We start from the raw sequence: 15,746 nt of genomic DNA, 5'->3' as shown, positions 1-15,746 counted from the left end.
GTGGTAAACTGTGGTCAATGCCATGAGACAAAGTGTATGTGAACTGCTGTATGGAAAGTGAATTTGCTCTGTAAATCTTCACCCAAATCACAATTTAAAAAAACCAAAAAAACTCAATGACAAAAAAGACAGACAACCCAAATGAAAAATGGACAGAGGACTAGAATAGACATTTCTCCTAAAAAGATATACAAATAGCCAATAAGCACATAAAAAGTTGCTCAGCATCAAACAGTGCTTGGAAGAAATTTTAAGCCCTCAAATATTTATATTAGAGAATAACATTAACTGAAAATTAGTGGGCTAAGGGTCTGACTTAAGAATTAAGAAAAAGACCAGCAGAGTGATAAATTAGGAAGAAAGAAATAATAAATATAAGAGCAGAGATAGGTAAAGTAGGAATCAAACTGTAAACTTGGTAAGACTAGCAAGAAAAAGTAACATAATGAAAAACAGTATATATTTTAAAAGAGTGATTTTTTTTATTGGTATGTAAATTATATTCATTAAAAATAGAATGGAAGAAAAGTTATTCCATGAATAACTTTTATGTTGATTAATTTTAAAACTTGGGTAAAATTAACAATTTTCTAGAAACTATAATTTATAAATTAACTCACTAAGACATGTTGTTGTTGTTATATGCCATTGAGTCAAACCCGACTCATAGCAACCCCTCCTTGGGTTTCCGAGGTGGTATCATTACAGAAGTAGATTGCCCAACCTTCCTTCTGAGGAGTGGCTGGTGGGTTTGAACCTCCAGCCTTCTGGTTAGTTAGCAGTCAAGTGCCTTAAGCACTACGCTACCAGAGCTCCTCAGTAAGACATAGGGAACATAAAATAAATCTGTAACTAGTAAGAAACTGAAATAATTAAAAATCTGCCTCCCAGTGGGACTTCCAGTAAGATGGTGGAATAGGCAGACAAGCTACACAAACCCTCTTTAACAAAGAAAAGAGAAACCAATTGACAGAAACACAGAAGATAATCCTAGAGCCCTGAGCTTTGAAACGAAGTGTTCAGAAGTGGATGAGGCACCCACTAGTGGAAAAACCTGAATGAAATCAGTGGGTACAGAGATAGTTGGAGCAGTGGACTGTCAGCTACTCTGATGGGACCAACAACCTGAATATTTCCATGTGGTGTTGGGACCTGAGAATTGACCTAAAGATCAGCCCTGTTCACCAAAGGCTGCAGGCACGACTGAGCTGGTGGTCTATGACTAGGAAGGGAAACAGCAAGGAGGGAGACAACCTGAGCTGTGGACTTTTGGCTGTCCAGGGGGTGCAGCCATTTTGATTGTTTACAAGAGGTGGCCATTTTGGATATTTAAAGTGACCGAGGGCACAGCCATTTTGAATGTTTACAAGCAGTGGCTGTTTTGGATTTTAAAGTGACAGCGTTCTCATTCAGATTCTAGTAAGTATAGGCTCCATTTGCCAAGGACAGCAGGGACATACGAGAGGTTGACAACTGGAAAGGAGACAGGTGGTGAGCTTATAAGTGCTGCAAACTAGCGAATAGAGGAGCACAGCACAGTACCCTGCTTACGTAGATAGCATACAAAGAAAATGAAAATTATGAGCAAGTCACTCTGCCAATTAAATATAAACACAAAAATGTCATAATGCCTCAGAGACAACAGAGCATCACAGTCCACACAAAGAAGCAAGATAAAGCAGGAGAAACAAGGGACCAGGATACAGACCCAAAACACATCCCTGAGGAAGATGCAGCATTGGAACTCCCTGATAAGGAATTCAAAAGAATTATATTTAGGTACCTTCAATGAATTGAGAGACAGATCAAGGAAAACACTGACAAAATTGAGGAAAACACAAACAAAACCCTAGAACAATTTCAAAAGACAATACAAGTACAAAATGGCAAAATAAATGAAAAATTAGAAATGATACAAAATCTACAGACAGAAATCCAGAAGATTAATGCTAAATTTTCAGAAATAAATAATACATTGAATGGACAAAGGAGTAGAATTGAATCCATGGAAGACAGAATTAGTGGGATTGAAGACAAATACTTCTTTGAGAAGGGATCTGTCAGAAAAAAGATCAAAACAAAATGAAGAAAGCCTAAGATTCATGAGGGATGCTATCAAAAGGAATAACCTATGTGTAATCAAAATTCCAGAACCGAAAGAGACAAATAAAACCACAAAAAAATTGTCGAAGATTTGTTGGAAGAGAATTTTCCTAGTATGGTGAAAGATGAAAATACATCCATTCAAGAAGTCCAGTGAACCCCAAACAGGATAGACCCCAAAAGAAAATCACCAAGACGTATCATCATCAAACTCACCAAAACCAGACAAAGAAAGAATCCTGAAAGCAGCACAGGAAAAACAAAAAGTTATCTACAAGAGGCAACTAATAAGAGTAAGCTCAGATTTCTTGGCAGAAACTGTGCAGGTGAAAAGACAATGGGATGGTATATACAAAACTCTGAAGGAAAATAGAAGATAATCATAGACTAGTCTCACTTATGACCATAGATGCTATATCTCAAAAAATGTAACAGTATCAAGAATAGAAAGATAGGGCAAAATACCAGGAATTAGATAGGGTACAAGAGTTCTCAAACTGCTAGTTTTAGCATAAATTGATATGACCACTTTTGGAAGAAGCCCTGGTAGGACAACAGGTACGTGATGCTAACCTAAAATTTGCCAGCCCAGTTTTGCAGTTCAAACTCGCCCAGTGACTCCATGGGTGAAAGACCTGGTGATCTTCTTCCATAAAGATTATGCCTAAACAAACAAACAAAAAAAGATGTAGAAAATCCCTGGGGTGGCTCTGAGTCAAAATCAACTTGATAGCACGTAACAGCAGCAACTACTTTTGGGAGCAGTTTGCCAATATCTAGTAAAATTGAAGATGCTTCTGCATTAAACGGAGTCCCTAGATGGTACAGTTAATGCACTTGGCTGCTAACTAAACAGCTATCAGGTCATGTCCACCCAGAGGCACCTTGGAAGAAAAGTCTGGTGAACTACTTCCAAACTATTAAAACCCTGTGGAGCACAATCCTGTGCTGACACACATGCAGTCACCATGAGTCGGAGCTGACATGGCAGCAGTCAACTAAAACCTTGCAATTCTAACTATATAGTCTAAAGATACTCTCACACATGTCTACAGGAATACATGACATTGCAAAATTGAATGAGGGAAAAGTTAGTGGAAAAAATCTTATTATTCATCAGCAGGAGAATGGATATCTGGTTTCATATAATGGTGTACTAGTATAGCAGTCGAGATCAATGAACTAAAGCAACATATATCTACATGGATGAGTCTCAAAAACATGCAAAGAAGGTAATTAAAGAATACATGACATCACTTATACAAAGATTAAGAGTGTACAAAAAATACCATGCAGTTTACCTACAAATGTAGAATAGCTAATGTTAACCCAATTTTAAGAGGGAGGAATAGAATAGGATTGGGAAGGACTAGGGGGCTTCTACAGTATCTACATATTTATCTGAAGTAATAAAGGCAAAATATTTAGATTTAAAGTGGATGATGGGTACAGAAATTTTTCATCCTTTTTCCTATTCTTGAAGTAATTCATTGAAAGTAAAAATTGTGCTAAGTCCCATACTCTATTCTAGGAATTTTTTCCCCCCTAGGATTAATAAGGATGACCAACCCTGCCACTGTTATGATACCCCAGGGTGGAAATGTGTCGTCTTCCATGATGGCACCAGGCCCCAATCCAGAGCTACAGCCCAGGACTCCTCGCCCTGCTTCTCAATCAGGTAATGACCTCTGATCTTTGAGGATTGAAGATGCTGGAACTCCTTACAGGGATCATTACAAAATTCTCTTATCTCTTATGCTAAATTTCTAACTGCTCTACTCAAATGCCACCTTCTTTACAAAAATTTTCCCTAGTGTCTTCAAGCTCAAAGTCATCGTTTCCTTTTCAGAATTCTCAGTTCTATGCCCAGTATTCCCAAAAGTGTGTACTTTGACGTATTTATCCATGACAGAGAACTCTATAGTCACGTAAGTTTGGGAAATGCAGCATACTCTACCGACCCTCCTGAAGATTCAAGATTAACATTGGAAGCTCTCAAAGTCCTACAGTGAAGGAATCTGTTTATGATTGTTAGGTCCAATGTTTCCCAAATATATTTGACTATGTTTTTGTTTTGTTTTTCTTAAAACACTAACGGTTCCCCAGAATATGCCTTTAAGAATACCACTTTCTCATAGTGGCTAAGGCACTTGACTGCTAACCAGAAGGCTGGCGGTTCGAAAACCCACCAGCCACTCCTCGGAAGGAAGGTTGGGCATTCCTACTTCCGTAGTGATACTGCCTTGGAAACCCAAGGAGGGGTCGCTATGAGTCGGGGCCGACTCGATGGCAAACAACAACAACAATATTTGATAATGTTTGGCTCTTATATTCACTGTTGAACCATAAGCACTTATTAGCTAGGATCGCCTTTACTCTGGGCACATTACTTTGCACATAGGAGATGTGCTTAAGTTTTGTTGAGTGATACCAGCAGGTTTTGGGAACCCAGGTTGCTATGAGTTGGAATTGACTTGACAGCAGTGGGATTTTATTTTCGGGGCGGGGGAGGGCTGGCACAACGGTTAAGCACTTGGTTTTAGACCTACCCAGTGGCTCCCATAAGGTACAGCCTAGAAAACCCTCTGGGGCAGTTCTGCTCTGTCTCTTGGGGTTGTTGTGAGTCAGAACCTACTCAACAGAACCTGACAATAATGAGCAGGCTTTACTCTCTATCTGCAGAATTACCGAGACCATTGCTCTAGGATCTAGGTTGCAGTAGGTTAATTATTATTTTGTTGACTGTCTTTCTAATACAGATGCAATGGATCCACTCCTCTCTGGGCTCCATGTACAGCAGCAGAGTCATCCCTCAGGATCTTTAGCTCCTCCGCACCACCCAGTGCAGTCTGTTCCTGCGAACAGACAAATGAACCCCACTAATTTCCCTCAGCTGCAGCAGCAGCAGCAGCAGCAGCAGTTGCAGTCAAGACCCCCACAGCAACATCAGCAGCAGCAGCCACAGGGAACTCGACCCCAGTTTACTGCCCCAACTCAGGTGCCTGTTCCTCCAGGCTGGAACCAGCTGCCTTCTGGAGCCCTTCAGCCTCCGCCAGCCCAGGGTTCTCTGGGCACCATGACTGCAAACCAAGGATGGAAGAAGGCTCCTCTGCCTGGCCCAATGCAACAACAACTCCAGGCACGACCATCCTTAGCCACGTTACAGACACCTTCCCACCCTCCCCCTCCGTATCCTTTTGGCAGCCAGCAAGCCTCACAAGCCCATACAAACTTTCCTCAGATGAGCAACCCAGGCCAGTTCACAGCTCCTCAGATGAAGAGCTTGCAGGGAGGGCCCTCCAGGGTCCCAACCCCCCTGCAGCAGCCCCACCTCACCAACAAGTCTCCTGCCTCCTCACCCTCCGCTTTCCAGCAGGGATCTCCTGCATCCTCCCCAACGGTTAACCAAACTCAGCAGCAGATGGGACCAAGGCCACCTCAAAATAACCCACTTCCCCAGGGATTTCAGCAGCCTGTCAGCTCGCCAGGTCGGAATCCTATGGTTCAACAGGGAAATGTGCCACCCAACTTCATGGTGATGCAGCAGCAACCACCAAACCAGGGGCCACAGAGTTTACATCCAGGCCTCGGAGGTGAGGAACACTGAACTATTTGTGTTAGTGAATTTGCTGGAGATAGATGTTAGTAGAGCTTTGAGCTGTAGAGTTAATGGAGGGGAGTGAAATAAGGATGTCATCATTTGGTTTTGTGGATATGCTGGTGACACTTGATATAACTTAGTTAACTTGATATATTATGCATCATCTTATTGGTGAAATTTAAACTAGCCCTCTGGATACAAAAAACAGGTAAAATTTAATAAAGAGATGCCTTTTATTGTTTTCCAAGTTATTTTTGCTTGATCTTGTACTAGCAAATTTAAATGTCTATAAGAAATATGTATTTTATTAACAACTTAAACTGCTCAGCTGTTGAAAAATTTAAGATTATGAAATAGAACGAAAGTGGGAAGATAATTACAAGGTCTTACTGAGAAAAAAAACTCTTCTGGTTGTCAATTTTGATTTTAGTTAATGAAATAGTAAGCATGGTATTTGTTAAATTTAGTTAAAGTATTAAAGGGGAATAAGTTCAGAAATCATTAACTTTCATAATTTTATAATGCCAATGCCTGCTCCTTAGAGAGGGAATTCCATCAGTTATACCTAAAGGAGATTTATTTATTTATTTTGTAAGGTGCCTCTTGTATGAAGAAAAAGCAATGGAGCTTAATGTGTGAGAGGTAAAACGATTACAGTAAAACTTATCCATCTCCATGTTTATTATTTATTATTAACCATTGATCTAGTGCACATGAATGTGCTTGGAGCTTTTCAGTAGAGAATACAGTGTCAGTAATACTGCCATCTGATAAACATATCCCCACCAAAAGACACCCATTGCCTACCCAGAAAAAACCCTTGCATCTCTAGTGCAACATAGCAAAGGCATGTTCCCATGGTTTCTGGTGAAATTAAGTTGCTCATCAGTCTTTCTTCACTCTCTTGTCATTAGTTTTGCTGATGTGCAGGTGCTAATATTTGAATCCTGAGAAATTTTTAGAAAAAGCAAATATGTTTCAGCTCCAAACATCACTGTTCTGGGTGTCTGACCCTGGATCAGTGTTAGCTGGGTAGTCCCTCCTGCAAATGTGATTACTGCCTTAATTACAGTGAAAGCATGCAAATGGGGCCTTGTCACTGCTGAAGAGAGACAAATGCATATTTGTCTATAGAAAGTGTTTTTCAGGGCATTGAAAATTTAGCCCTAAAAAATAAATAAATGGGTGAATACAAGAAAGTTTTAAGTGACCTTTAGGTCTTGATGCTTTCATAAAGTAGATAATGTGCTCACCTTGGTGATCTGGCCACATCAAGGCCTGAGTTATAATCACTGAGTGGGTCTGAGATTCTCCTTATTACAAATTTGTTTTTTGAAATTAGGCCTTCCTATAAAAGGAAGTAATACTTTAGTAAGATTCCATTAAAGCATGGTTTTTGATACCATAGCTGTCAGCATTGCAGAAAATCTTAGGAGGATAAGGCAAATGATAAATTTAACATAGCCGCACCTTGAAGCTCCTATGAACTGTTTTTAAACTCCTGTCGATTCCAAAGAAACGAGCACAATATTGGGGGCTGGGGGAGATTTTCTGTGCAGAGGAGACTGTCATCGATTTCTCTCAAAGGAAGACAAATCACCTATCTATCCTTAGTAACAGGACCCAGCTCTTCATTTACATGTTTGAATATGAGGGAATTTAGTGTATTCCTTTAGTGCCTGTAAAGTATATAAGTTCTGGGGTCCATTGTATGACAGAAAAGTGAGCCTGAAACCTTGCTGTGGCGTGGCCTCAGATCACATTTAGGGAGCAGATTGGCATCTTTTCCTTGGCATGTTCTAAATGTAAATTTTTTAGTATTTCTTTTTCATTTTGACAATGCTCATGTAAGAAATTGTGTTGATTTTTTTAACCATCTTTCCCAACCTTATTATTAAAGATCCTACCAGTGTGACAGAGAGAGCTAAGCAAGTGGAGACTTCATGCAGCTCATCCTTCCTTATTCATCCCACATCTAAGCAAGAGTATAAATTTGCTAGGTAACTGCCTTACTCATTGTTTTCTATTAAGGAATGCCTAAACGCCTCCCACCTGGCTTCTCAGCAGGACAGGCCAATCCGAACTTTATGCAAGGTCAGGTGCCTTCGACCACAGCAGCCACCCCTGGGAATTCAGGAGCCCCTCAGCTGCAAGCAAATCAAAATGTCCAGCATGCAGGTTTGTCTTCTGCCATTTATTCATCTAACATTCATACCCTAATTGGTAGATGGGATATGTCCAGATTAAGTCCAGGTTCCACCCCTTACTTTGAAACCCACAAATAATTATGCTTCAGGCCAATAACCGATGTAGTAAAAATAGGTAAGATGTCTCAGGAGCCTAGAAACAAGCAAGAGAAGGAGTAAAACTTGAGTTAAAACAAGGGACAGCAAATTTTTCTGTAAAAGGACAAAACTAACATCAAACTCACTGTCATCGAGTCAGTTCCCACTCACAGTGACCCTGTAGGACAGAGTAGAACTGGCCCATATGATCTCCAAAGCTGTAAATCTTTAGGGAAGCAGACTGCCACATTTTCCTCCCTCAGAACAGCTGGTGGGTTCCATCTGCTGACCTTTTTTTGGTTATCAGCCAAGCACTTTAACCACTGTACCACCAGAGCTCACACTCTGTAAAGAGCCAGATAGTAAATATTTTAGGATTTACAATTTACACAGTCTTGCAACTACTCAGTTCTGTTGTTGTAGTGCAAAAGCAGCCGTAGACAATTCATAAATGAATGTGCATGGCAGTGTTCCAAACACTTTATTTATAAAAATGCATTGGGCTAAATTTGACCCACAGACTGTGGTTTGCTAACCTCTCAGTTAGAGCGTGCTCACTCAGTAGGCAAAAACACTTCTGGCACAGGAAACCATAGGCACAAAGGCATGGAGGCACATACCATGTTTGGACAGATGCAGCTTTTAAAATCTCTATGTCATCCACATTAGCTTGGTTCATACTGAGCGTCATGCCAACATTGTACATATCTAAGAAGAAATTTTGGAGTGGGGATAGGATGGAACAGAGTGGCTAAAAAGCGTTTGTAAATCAGCAGCCTGTAAGCCCAGACTTGGTTTCTCATTGCTTAGGTGCCATATGACTAATCCTCTTACTCTTTCTCATTCAGGAAATTTGGATTGAATTAGCTGAAACATTTTCTGAACTCCCATCCCTACTGGGAATTAATTTGATTACATTCCAGCCTTAATCGTGTATCACTCAGAAATGAGAAAATCCTTACCTTAATTAAAAAAAAAAAAAAAATCAAACTATCTCTTGAAGGATATAGTTAAAGAAGGGTAGGGTGAGCTACTACTTTCCCTATCTAAAAAGGCAAAAACTACTTTTCCTGAATTAAATGAATTCATTTTTTTTATAGGACATTTTAGAACAGTGATAAAATTATTCATAATTCTTCCACCCTAGCATAGCTGTTTTGTGTTTTTGTATACTACCTTTCATGTGCATATTGTTTTGATTTTCCCTATATATCCTTTTTAAAGTAGCTTTGTTTTTCTGTATCATTTTCTGCCCTCTTACCCTACTTTATTTCTATTCTTAGCTTTTACTACTTCCCGAAAAATTACTTATCTTCTTATTATCTCTCTTGCCAAGTAGGCTATAAGCTCCAAAGGTGCAGGGGAATTGGTCTGTCTTGTTTGTTGCTATTACCTTAGCACCAAAAGTGCCTTGTGTATATTAGATATCCAATACATAAATAATAAATTATAGGAATGTGCTCTGAGATGAAGGAGCTCTGGTGGTGTAGTGCCTAAGGCATTTGACTGCTAACCAGAAGAAGGGGAGTTCAAACCCACCAGCCACTCGTGGAAGGAAGACTGGGCAATCTGCTTCCATAAAGATTTACCACCTTGGAAACCCAAAGAAGGTCTCTATGACTCAGAATCAACTCGATGGCAGTGAGATTGGTTTTTGGTTTTACTCTGAGATGAGTACTTTTAAACAGTAGTCATGGAGTTCAAGTTTATAAGACTAGTGTAGAGAAATCCCTGAGGTTCACAAAGTGTTAATACAGTGTGAACAAGGGACAGTTTGTCCCTTGCCTACCTGGCTGGCCTCATAACCTCATTGTGACTGCCCTTTCTAATCCCCATTTAAAAGCGGAAAAGATAAAATAAGGTAGAAGGTAATTCAGTGAAAAGGAAGGAATAAGGCAAGTAGCTATGAGAAAATCCCAGAGACCCAGCAATAAGTAAACACTGCAGCAAGGCAGCAGGCAGTGTCCTTTGTTAAAATAGGTAATAACTGAAGAATGGAACATGGCGCACGGGGGACTGCCACAGGGGAAGGTCACTGAAGTTTTAACATCCTTTGTTAACAGTTCTCTATCTGCAAGCTTCTGGATGGGTTGTCTGTCAGTCAGCTCCTACCAGCGACTCAGCTTCCAGATCAATGTTGAATAACAACCTTTACCACATCCATGGCAGAGGAGATCTGGCCTTAGGAAGTATCAGGTGTTCTTTCTTTAAAGTATAGCATCCAGATACCACACACATAGCCTTTGAGAGTTATTCGTGTTCCAAGAAGCATTTTCAAATGTCTTCTCAACATTGTGGAGTTTTTCTAAGATGACATACCACATTCTTTGTTTCCTTGGCTCACTTAAGAGAGAGATTAGTTCATTAGCCTTTAGTGCTTTTAATTAATTTTCTTTAACTTGAGGTAGTAGCTGCAAGTCATTATTAAACAATAAAATGCTTCTTTTCCCTTTTTTTAGTCTGAAAGACAATAAACTTTATTGATCTGTGAAAATGTTATTTTTAATTTATTAAATAGGAGTAAATAAACTGTGTCCCCTTCTTTATTGCATGGTCATTGAGAAGGTGGATGGTTAGGCACAGTTCAGAGATCCATAGAAAGCATGCGAGCACAGCATGTTAGTCTGTCTTGGTCAGTGGAGATAAGAGTGGTGGCTGGCTTTCTAATTAAGGTAATTCAGCTCTCTTAATGCCAAATAAAAGACCAATATTTCTTTCTGAAACTACTTTTTTTTTTTTTTTAGGTGGTCAAGGATCCGGTCCTCCTCAAAGCCAGATGCAGGTGTCCCATGGGCCACCAAATATGATTCAGCCTAGCCTCATGGGAATTCATGGCAACATGAACAACCAACAGGCTGGTGGTTCTGGGGTTCCTCAGGTGAACCTGGGCAACATGCAAGGCCAGCCCCAACAGGCACCATCTCAGCTGATGGGCATGCACCAGCAGATCGTGCCCCCCCAGGGCCAGATAGTCCAACAGCAAGGAACTTTGAACCCTCAGAACCCCATGATCCTATCGAGGGCCCAGCTTATGCCACCGGGCCAGATGATGGTGAATCCTCAGAGCCAAAATCTTGGGCCCTCGCCCCAAAGGATGACCCCACCCAAGCAAATGCTTCCCCAGCAGGGCCCACAAATGATGGCACCACATAACCAGATGATGGGGCCTCAGGGGCAAGTTTTGCTCCAACAGAACCCAATGATAGAGCAGATCATGACCAATCAGATGCAGGGGAATAAGCAGCAGTTTAGCACTCAGAACCAATCCAGTGTCATGCCGGGACCAGCACAGATAATGAGGGGACCAACTCCAAACATGCAAGGAAATATGGTGCAGTTTACGGGACAGATGTCAGGACAGATGCTGCCCCAGCAAGCACCTGTGAACAGTAGTCCATCTCAGGTTATGGGGATTCAGGGGCAGGTCCTACGGCCACCAGGACCGAGCCCACACATGGCCCAGCAGCATGGTGATCCTGCTGCCACAGCAAATAATGATGTCAGCTTGTCTCAGATGATGCCTGATGTCAGCATGCAACAAAACAACATGGTTCCCCCCCATGTGCAGGCCATGCAGGGAAACAGTGCCTCGGGAAACCACTTCTCAGGCCACGGGATGCCTTTCAATGCACCTTTCAGTGGAGCACCCAATGGAAATCAGATGTCTTGTGGTCAGAATCCAGGCTTCCCAGTCAATAAGGATGTCACGCTAACAAGCCCATTGCTGGTCAACTTACTGCAAAGTGACATCTCTGCAGGCCATTTTGGGGTAAATAATAAGCAGAATAATACCAACGCAAATAAACCGAAGAAGAAGAAACCCCCTCGGAAGAAGAAAAATAGTCAGCAAGATCTAAAGTAGGTTGTGAAAGTTTTGCCTCAAATCTTATTCATTTGTTTCTGTGTGAACAACGTTTTTGATGGCAAATTTGAAACATATATAAAATAAGAATAATATAATGAAATCCCCCTGCTTCAACAGTTATCAGTTCATAGCCTATCTTGCCTTCATCTGTGCTCTCCCCCACTACTCTCTTGCTTATTTTAAAGCAAATTCACTTTGTAAATAGGTGGTGTAGTGCCTAAGGCATTTGACTGCTAACCAGAAGGCTGGCGGTTCAAACTCACCAACCACTCCTCGGAAGGAAGACTGGACAATCTACTTCCATAGAGATACCGCCTTGGAACCCAAGGAGGGGTTGCTTATGAGTCGAAATCGACTCCATGGCAGTGAGTTTGGTTTGGTGTTTGGTAGACAGACTAATACTGTGAAGCCTGTGAGAGCCATAACTCAATGTTTTTCCAGGTCTTGCAAGTTTTCTGCCCTTTAACAGGATGCCTACAGTCTTACAACTTTTCTGTTGCTCTTTATTTGTGGAAAATATTTCAGTTTTCTTTCTGACAAGTTTCCACCTTACACAGGTTCCAGTTTTTGCAAGTTTTATTGTACTTCCCTACTATCCTCAAATTTCCTTGATTGTCTTAAATTATAAATATATTTCACAGTTTGCTCAAATAAGGATTTAAGCAAAGTTCATAGACTGCATTTGACTAATACGTGTCTTAAGTCTGAAGTTTCAGAGGATTATGGCACCCAGAGCCTTAAAAAAGCCAATGTTACGTATGAGGTGATCATTTACGTTAGGTAGATAACACTCTTTGGAGAGATCAATCATGGGAGACCAGAACGGCTGTGTATGCACAGGGAGACAGCTCAGGGGGCCAGAATGCATGGAGGGAAGGACACAGGGAAGAGGTAACTATGGGGAGGAAGTGGGAAGGGAGCTGTTGCATTGTGGGAAACTGCAGTCAATGCCATGAGACAAAGTGTATGTGACCTGCTGTATGGAAAATGAATTTGCTGTGTAAACTTTCACCTAAATCACAACAAAAAAAAATTAAAAAAAAAAAAGCCAGTGTTACCACACTGCAGTTCCTCTAGGCCCTAGAATTTAGGCTTAGAATTAATGGCTGTTGGGGAACCATAGAGGTCAAGTGTGTTTTTAAGATGAAAATTGCTTAGGGTGACCCCCTGCTTCTCTCAAGTAGAAGTTTTTCTTTGCACAGGTGTCTTTCCTTTAAAGGCTCTTTATCATCCCTAGAAACTTAAAACGCCAAACTAACATGACTGGACCTTTTAAATCACTTACCCTTTCAGTAAAGGTCCTCCAGGTGAGTTCTTTTGCAAGATCGAAACAGGTAGGGCAGTTAACATTATACTTTGTTTCCTGAAGCTGCGTATTAATTTAAATAATAATTTTTGCCTTGCCGAAATGTTTCCAGAAGGAATATTGTTTCAGCTTTTCTGTCTTTAATCATAAAACTGAATTCATAGACATTGATTAACAGAGAATAGTGACTAATGATGTAAAACAGGTTAATTGAAATAAATTGCTGCAGCTATAGAAAATAGGGGAGTTTTATTTAAATTAGCTTAAATGTTAGAAATGATGCTGGAGATTACATGACAGAATATTGCACGACCAACAACTGTTCGTTGCAAATACCTTTTTTAAACAACATAAGTGACAACTACACAGGCCCTCACCAGGTGTAATACCCAGGAATCAAATCGACTGCATCTGTGGAAAGAGGCAAAGGAGAAGCTCAATATCGTCAGTCAGAACAAGGCCAGAGGCTGACTGTAGATCAGACCATCAGTTGCTCATATGAAAATTTAAGTTGAAGCTGAATTAAAACAAGTCCACAAAAGCCAAAATATGACCTTAAGTATATCCCACCTGAATTTAGAGACCATGTGAAGGATAGATTTGACACACTGAGCATCAGCCAAAGGCCAGATGATTTGTGGGATGACATCAAAAACATACAAAATGTCATTAAAAAGGAAGGAAAGACCAAAATAGATGTCAGAAGCAACTCTGAAACTTGCTTTTGAATGGAGAGTAGCTAAAGCAAATGAAAAATGATGACATAAAAGATCTGAACAGAAGATTTCAAAGAACAGCTTGAGAAGACAAAGTATTACAGTGAAATGTGCAAAGACCTGGAGATGGAAAATCAAAGGGGAAGAATATGCTCGGCATTTTTCAAGCTGAAAGAACTGAAATGAAGTGCAAGCCTTGAGTTAAAATACTGAAAGATTGTATGGCAAAATATTGGAAGCATCAATTGTATGGCAGGAAGCATCAAAACAAAATAGAAGGAATACACAGTCACTGTACCAAAAAGAATTGGTTGATATTCAGCCATTTCAGGAGGGAGCATATGATCAAGAACCAATGGTATTGAGGGAAGAAGTCCAGGCTTAAAGGAAAAAAAAAAAAAAAAAAAAGGTTCCAGGAATTGATGGGATACCCATTGAGATGTTTCAACAAATGGATACAGCAGTAGAGGTACTTACTTGTTTATGCCAAGAAATTTGGAACACAGCTACCTGGGCAATGGATGGGAAGAGATCCATATTTGTGCCCATTCCAAAGAAAGGTGAGAAAGGTGATTGAACAGAATGTGGAAATTATCAAACTTTATCATTAATATCATCTGCAAGTAAAATTTTGCTGAAGATAATTCAAAAATGGTTGCAGCAGTACATTGACAAGAAACTTCCAGAAGTGCAAGGCAAATTCAGAAGAGGACATGGAATGAGGGATATAATTGCTGATGCCAGATGGGTCTGGGCTGAAAGCAAAGAATACCAGATGTTTTACTGACTATGCAATGGCATATGACTATGTGGATCATAACAAATTATGGATGATAACACTGCTAAGAATGGGAATTCCAGAACATTTAATTGTGTTCATTAAGGAACCTTTACATAAACCAAGAGGCAGTAGTTAGAACAAGGAAATACTGCATGGTTTAAAATCAGGAAAGGTGTGCATCAGGGTTGTACCCTTTCACCATACTTACTCAATCTGTATGCTGAGCACATAATCAGAGAAGCTGGATTATATGCAGAGGAACACTGACATTGGAATCAGAGGAAGACTTAATTTACATCCTGTGATATGCAGATGATAAAACCTTGCTTGCTGAAAGTGAAGAATACTTGAAGCTCTTACTGATGAAGATCAAAGACTACAGACTGCAGTATGAGTTACACCTCAACATAAAGAAAACAAAGAGCCTCACAACTAGACCAATAAGCAACATTATGATAAATGGAGAAAAGATTGAAGTTGTCAGGGATTTAATTTAACTTGGATCCACAATCAACACCAATAGAAGCAGCAGTCAAGAAATCAAATGATGTATTGCACTGGGCAAATCTACTGCAAGAGACCTCTTTAGAGCATTTAAGAGCAGTGATGTCCCTTTGAAAACTAAGTTGTGCCTGACTCAAGCCATGGTATTTTCAATAGCTTCATATGCCTGTGGGAGCTGGACAGTGGATAAGGAAGACTGCAGAAGAATTGATGCTTTTGAATTGTGGTATTGGCAGAGAATATTGAAGTTACCTTGAACTAGTAGAAGAACAAACAAATCTGTCTTGGAGGAAGTGCAGCTCAAATGTTCTTTAGAAGTGAGAATGGCCAGACTTATCTCTCATCCATCTTCATCTCTCATACTCCAGTTTCTGGAGAAAGCTGTCATTCTGGGTAGAGGATCAGTGAAAAAGGGGAAGGTCCTCAACAAGATAGATTGATTCAGTGTCTGGCTGCAACAGTAGGCTCAAGCATGGCAAGCGTTGTGAGGGTGACGCAGAACCAGGCAGTGTTTGGTTCTTTTGTATGGAGGGTCGCTGTGAGTCAGAGCCCATTCGATGGCACCTAACAACAAAAATGTTAAAG

The 15,746-nt window shown here is 40.4% G+C and overlaps 1 protein-coding gene across 1 annotated transcript in view; it reads left to right on the top strand.

Annotated features, from left to right (window-relative positions):
• Window positions 1–15,746, top strand: part of NCOA6 (nuclear receptor coactivator 6) — a 52,937-nt gene that overhangs the window by 17,082 nt on the left and 20,109 nt on the right. The window contains exons 4-7 of the mRNA XM_007934732.2: window positions 3,653–3,781; window positions 4,863–5,696; window positions 7,736–7,882; window positions 10,734–11,847. Coding sequence (XP_007932923.1) covers window positions 3,653–3,781; window positions 4,863–5,696; window positions 7,736–7,882; window positions 10,734–11,847 — 2,224 coding nt within the window. The remainder of the gene's footprint in view (window positions 1–3,652; window positions 3,782–4,862; window positions 5,697–7,735; window positions 7,883–10,733; window positions 11,848–15,746) is intronic.

This window comes from Orycteropus afer, unplaced genomic scaffold (genome assembly GCF_000298275.1).
Source record: "Orycteropus afer afer isolate SDZICR_OR568_19922 unplaced genomic scaffold, OryAfe1.0 scaffold00020, whole genome shotgun sequence".
NCBI lineage: Eukaryota > Metazoa > Chordata > Mammalia > Tubulidentata > Orycteropodidae > Orycteropus > Orycteropus afer.
The sequence above is the reverse complement of the archived record's forward strand: the minus strand, read 5'-3'. Positions and strand labels throughout refer to the sequence as shown.